At 46.8% G+C, this 6,517-nt stretch overlaps 1 protein-coding gene across 1 annotated transcript; it reads right to left on the bottom strand.

The window, feature by feature from the left end:
* Positions 1 to 1,828: 1,828 nt before the first annotated feature.
* LOC110431553 (glutenin, high molecular weight subunit DY10-like) lies at positions 1,829 to 2,381 on the bottom strand (the record flags this gene model as incomplete). Its single annotated transcript, XM_021450661.1, has 1 exon — positions 1,829 to 2,381. A coding segment is annotated over exon 1 (553 nt), but the record flags the coding sequence as incomplete, so codon positions are not given.
* Positions 2,382 to 6,517: the final 4,136 nt, after the last annotated feature.

Raw genomic sequence — 6,517 nt, 5'->3', positions numbered from 1 at the left:
AAACCCAAATTGAGATGCGCTATTTCAGCTAGCAACTCTGTGGGAATGAAGGTCAATTGCAGCCCATTGGCATAACTCTTACGGCTAAGTGCATCGGCAACAACGTTTGCCTTCCCGGGATGGTAATGCACTTCCAGGTCATAATCCTTTATTAATTCTAGCCAGCGGCGTTGTCTTAGGTTCAGGTCCGACTGTGTGAAAATATACTTCAAACTTTTGTGATCCGTATAAATATCACACTTATGTCCAATTAGATAATGCCTCCAAATCTTCAGAGCATGAACCACGGCAGCTAGCTCCAAATCATGAGTAGGATAGTTCAGCTCATGTTTTCTCAACTGCCTGGATGCGTACGCCACTACTCTTCCTTCTTGCATAAGCACACAGCCAAGGCCTAGGCGAGATGCATCGCAATAAATAGAGAAGGTTTTGCTCAGATCTGGTAAGGTCAACACGGGGGCTGTGGTCAACCTTTTCTTTAGCTCCTCAAAATTTTCTTGACACTTATCTGACCAAATAAATTTGGCACTCTTCTCTAGTAGGGCTGTCATGGGCTTTGCTAACTTAGAGAAGCCTTCAATAAATCTCCTATAATAACCAGCTAGTCCCAAAAAGCTACGGATCTCACTAGCATTGGTTGGAGGCTTCCAATTTAGCACATCCTGCACTTTACTGGGGTCTACGGCTATTCCACCGTTAGAGACCACATGTCCCAAAAATGAGACCTCATCCAACCAAAACTCACACTTGCTTTTCTTGGCATACAATTTATTCTCTCTAAGCTTTTGCAAGACCAGCCTCAAGTGTTCAGCAGGTTCTTCTTTGGTTTTGGAGAAGATTAATATATCATCAATGAATACTACCACGAACTTATCCAAATACTCCATGAACACCTTGTTCATCATATACATGAAGTATGCAGGTGCATTGGTCAGCCCAAATGACATGACTGTATACTCATACAAGCCATACCTTGTGGTAAAAGCTGTCTTAGGTATGTCAGTTGCACGGATTTTCAACTGGTGATAGCCAGATCGAAGGTCAATTTTGGAGAATACACATGCTCCTTTCAGTTGGTCAAATAAGTCATCTATTCTAGGCAATGGGTACTTGTTTTTAATAGTGACTTCATTTAATGACCGATAATCCACACACATCCTCCTAGTGCCATCTTTCTTATCAACAAAGATTACTGGTGCACCCCATGGTGAAGAACTAGGACGAATAAACCCTTTTTCTTGCAATTCCTTAAGCTGTTTCTTAAGTTCCTCTAATTCATTTACCCCCATTCTATATGGTCTTTTTCCTATGGGTGCAGTTCCAGGTAAAAGCTCAATAAGAAATTCAATGTCTCGGTCTGGTGGCATACCTGGCAACTCATCCGGGAAAACATCGGGGAACTCGTCCACCACCTAGTCTTCTTGATTACCACCACTCAACTGATTCACTGTAGCAGTCGGCTGAGGCTGCACTGCCACATCCACACTTATTCTATCCCCACCTGGTGATGTCACCACCACAGCCCTCTCTTGACACTGTATTACTGCCCCATGCTGCTTCATCCAATCCATACCAAGTATGAGGTCAATTCCCATGGTTCTTAGCACAATAGGTTTCACCTTGAAATCTACCCCCCTTAGAGATATACTAGTGGAGGGGCTCCAGTAATTAGCTGGCATGGTGCCTCGCGGTGAATTTACTAGCATGGAATTTTTCAGTGCACAAAGTGGGATGCTATGCACTCTAACAAAAGCTTGGGAGATAAAAGAATGTGAAGCACCAGAATCAAACAGTACTGTAGCGGGGATGGAGTTGATGTTGAACGTACCCATCATAACCTCAGGTGCTTCCTGAGCTGTGTCAGTGGACACATGGTTCACTTTCCCAGAGAACGGAGGTCGAGCAGGCCTTTGATTGTTGTTCTGATTTTGCTGGGCTGGTGGATTCTGCTTCTTGGGGCACTGGTAGGCATAGTGTCCCACCTCTCCGCAGCGGTAACAGGCATTGGGATTCCCGCTGGGTGCTGCACTCTTGCCAGGAGCATTATTGGGCACTCCTTGGCGTGGTGCCTGATTGCTGACCTGATGCTGGGGGCGTTGCTGATTCTGGTTGCCATACTGTTGCTGGGGACGTTGTTGGTTTTGGTGATTGTGCTGCTGGTAGTACTGGGGACGCTGAGGAAACTGACCACGGTTCCACTGATTCTGTGGTCCTTGACTGGGCTGAGGGAATCCCTGCTGAGGGTACGCACGTGGGCGAGTGTTGCTGCCCGACGGCTGCCCCTGGAGCTTTCTCTTCTTTGCATCCATGTCCTTGCGCTTGTTGTCGATGACAATAGCGCGGTTCACCAATTCTTGGAAGCAAGGGTAGGTGTTGCTCATCAGCTGCAGCTGCAGTCCATCATACAGACCCTTCAGGAAGAGACGCTACTTGTCAGAGTCCCTGGCCACCTCATATGGAGCATATCGTGACAGTTGTGCAAACTTGTCACGATACTCACTGACTGACATCGATCCCTGCTTGAGAGACCGAAACTCTTCTGCTTTTAGTTCTATCAGGCCCTCTGGAATATGATGGGACCTGAACCCTTCCGTAAACTCCTTCCAAGTGACTGGCGGAGAATTGTTCGGGCGTCCATATTGATAGGACTCCCACCACTCCTGTGCAGGTCCTTGCAGCTGACCTGATGCGTACAGCACTTTCTCCAGGTCGCTGCATTGGGCAATGTTCAGCTGCTTTTCGACTGCTTTTAACCAGTCGTCTGCCTCCAGTGGATCAGAGGCATGGGTGAACACCGGAGGGCGTCCTTTCAAGAACTCCCCTCGCTTGTCACGGACTTGAACCGTCGGTGGTGCTGCTACTGGTTCATTGTTCATACGGTTCATCATGGCTTGCATCAAATTAGCTTGCATTCCCATAAGCTGCTCAATAGTCATCGGCGGCGGTGGTGGTGGTGGATTCTCAGGTACACCACGTCCACGGCCACGACCACGGCCACGGCCACGTCCACGACCAGCGGCTGCTCCTTCGGCGTCCATCTGCTTCCAACAAAGATTCATGGCTTTTAGTGATCTTCCAAAAATAATTATTCATCGCTTATAATGAATAAAAACAAGTCTAGCAGTTTTCTGGACAAGTTTCAAACTCAGCAGGTCAGTAATCCGTGCTTATCTCAGAACCTACTGGTCCAAAAAGGAATATGGTATACATCGTTGGAAAGGTTAAGAAATTCTCTACAAACTTTATTCAGACCACATTTACTGATTCCAACAGTAACATAATCAAAATTATGATTAATCAGGTTCTGCTCTGGTTCTCAGTCTGCGCAGGTACAGCAGATTAAAACGGACATATCTCACAGATCCGAATAGATAATGAGGTGATTCCAGTTGGAGATGAAAGATATAGCAGTCTAGTTTTCACCATAAAAATTTCGTAATTTTTGACTGAACCGATAATGAGATACTGAATAAGCATCACAGACTGCTCCAGAAACAGCATGACTGAGACAAGATAAAGTAACCCAACCTCGAAATTAAACAACATTACTTCTAAGATTAAGGTTTAGAAACATGCGGACAAGCCCACATGTTTCCACAATCAAACAAAACTCCAAATCATAAATGTTCATCAACACAAACAGCAACTCACTAAAGTTCACATGCCACACATTACTGAAATACTCGTGCTAGCGTCAATCTAGAAAGTACTGGGAAATCTAAGGAGCTCTATCCTGGAGAACGAACTTGCGGGGCTTCTTCTTGTAGATGGGTGGCTGTCCAAGCTGACCACGCAGCTCATCCACCTGACGCTGGAGGCGCTTCCCTGCCTGCTGCGCAACACGCAGCTCCTGTCTCAGTGCCCCATTCATCTCCTGAATGGCACTGACGTGTCTCACAGTCGTATCCAGGGTAGGGTCGCCGGCAGGAGGTGCCAGGACATGCCATGTCTTGCCATCTGGGTCGTTGCGGGGAAGGAACCGGTACCTGTCCTCCTGCATGGCCTCAAAACGGCGGCCATGGTAGTGAAAGTACGCGGCCTGAGCTGCATCCTCCATGCTCTCGTAGGCGGAAGCACGTCTAACCCTGCTCTCGTGGATGGACTCCACCTTGTCCGAGTTGTCGACGTTGTTCCGAGCTGTGATGATCACCTCGGCCTTCCAGTAGGTGTTCTCCAACGGGTGCTTGTGCTCCGAGCAAAGGTAGCGGACGGTGGCGGCAAACTCCGGGTAATAGCTCGCCAACACACCCGTGAGCAGAGTGTGGTAGTGAGCGTCCTCGTTCGCCTCCATGAACTTGTTCCTGGAGGTCCATCCCATCTCCGGAACAACCTGAGGGTACTGAGGCGTCGGTGCTGAACCCGTCGACGCGTGGGGTGCAGGCGAAGGTGGTGCAGGTGCAGGTGGTGCAGGTGCAGGTGGAACTGGAGCGGCAGCCTGCGGAATCGGTACCGCCACGGGTGTAGGAGCTGAAGGTGTAGGCGTAGGGGACCCCGTGTCCATAGGCTCCTCCTCCTCGCCGCCACCAGAGGCGACGACCTCGGGCTCTGGTACGGGTACTGGTGCTGGCACAGGTGCAGGTACTGGAGCTGGTGCTGGTGCAACTGGTGGAGCACGGGCGGCGACGAAGAGGGCGCGATACGCGGCTGCGCAGCGACGAGGCATCTATAAATTTTGTTTTAAGAATTAGAATCAATATGTTTACATAAATAGAACATTGGGTAAGAATATAAACTTTTAATAAAATAACAAGAAAGTAAAGTGAGCAGTGAAATAAATAAAGCGAAAATAAGAACCCTAAAATCGACTGTTTCTACCTAGGTTTGCGTCCTACAGTCAGCCTTGCTTTGATACCAATTTGTCACACCCAAATTTAAGGATAAATTTGAGTACAATAATCTCATGTGCGCCCCAGGAATAGTCGCGCACACAAGTCGACCAATTACAAATGTATCATAACAAGTGTCTTACAAAACGTTATTACAACACAAATATATCAAAGTCTGCGACAAACGGAAAATAAACTCATAACTAGCTATGATAAGATAACTCCAACACAGGGACGACCGACTGGGGGATTGTCAACCTAGAAGTCCTCCGGAAATTCCTCGTAAAAGCTGTCATCTGTTACCCATCCGGGATTTTTGTCCAAAAGAAAAAAAAAGACAAGCGTGAGTACATCTCGTACTCCGCAAGCATAACATAGGAATTTATGCGGCTCAAAGAGGTCAGACACTGGCTACTGCAGTTAGCATTTTAATTGGTCAATGTTTTAATCCTATTTAATCATCAATTATGCTTAAGCTCCCAATTAGCCCAAATGAGTACATGATAATAACACCGTTAACCTTCACGGCTAACACCATCACCATCACGGTTAAACCACATTAATCATCACGATCAATGCGTCAGATTTTCATTAGTTATTCCCCATAACCATCCACACCCAACTATTCTGTAAGGGTCCAAGGCCGCTCATGTCCGAGAGCACGGCTAGTATACCAGTTTGATCAAACTCTGCGCAGAGGTGTGCACTTTTCCCGTAAGTCGTGTTACCCATATGCCCGGGGTTTGCAAGACCCACTAACACTACCAAGGTGAGCGGGCAGGGAACACTATGAAGCCTTCCATAGGCCACGTCTAACCAGTTAGGGCCGCGAGGTTTCCTCGGCAGGCAGATATAGAGAACCCCCCTTTCCTATGGCACATTTCCATCACGGCTATACACATAGGAACAGAATCAGTTCTATACCCAAAGTGGCAAGCCCCTCTTGCGCCCTTTCGGGTAACCTCTAACCAGCTAGATGAGATCCTGTTACTGAGCTAAAGTTAGAGCCATATAACCATCACGGTTGCACTGTAAGTCCCGGATTGTCGCTTACAGAGAAGTCCTTACGGAGGGTCTAGGTCAACTCGACCGAAGTCAATTGCACCATAGCCCTTTTTCCCAACATTTATCATCATATTCATTAAAGTCAGAGTGATAATAAATTCTCAATTAATTAAAGCACTAGCAAAGCTACCCACATGCATTCTACCCATAGGTGTCATAAATATATAGTCAGGTAGCTAGGATGTCCTTAGGGTTACCAAATTAGACACATGCAGATGCGTAATTATTTAAGTGAATAGGTGTACAAGGGAAACCCATGTTATACTTGCCTTCAGTGAAGGGGAACTGCTGCTGGTCCTGCTGCTCCTCGTAGTAAAATGGATCACCCGCGGACACGTCACCGTCTGCGCTCGATCGGTACCACACAACAACACGCATCCAGGTTCATTCATACAAGCAAACAATCATTTAATTAGAACAGTACACCAACAGATCAAAAATGAAATAAAATATTTAAAAACAGAACCTACGATTCGCTACGACCACATAGATACGAAGATCACGAAAATCGGAGCTAAAACGACCAAGTTACGACTTTTTTCGGCGATTTCCTATAGGCAATTAATTAATTAAACCTAACCCTCGAAAATAAAAAGTGGCAAAATACAGAAACAGTGGTACTATCG

The sequence above is a fragment of the Sorghum bicolor genome, unplaced genomic scaffold (assembly GCF_000003195.3).
Source record: "Sorghum bicolor cultivar BTx623 unplaced genomic scaffold, Sorghum_bicolor_NCBIv3 super_600, whole genome shotgun sequence".
NCBI classification, from domain to species: domain Eukaryota; kingdom Viridiplantae; phylum Streptophyta; class Magnoliopsida; order Poales; family Poaceae; genus Sorghum; species Sorghum bicolor.
Note: the sequence above shows the minus strand (reverse complement) of the source record. Positions and strands in the feature narration are given on the sequence as shown.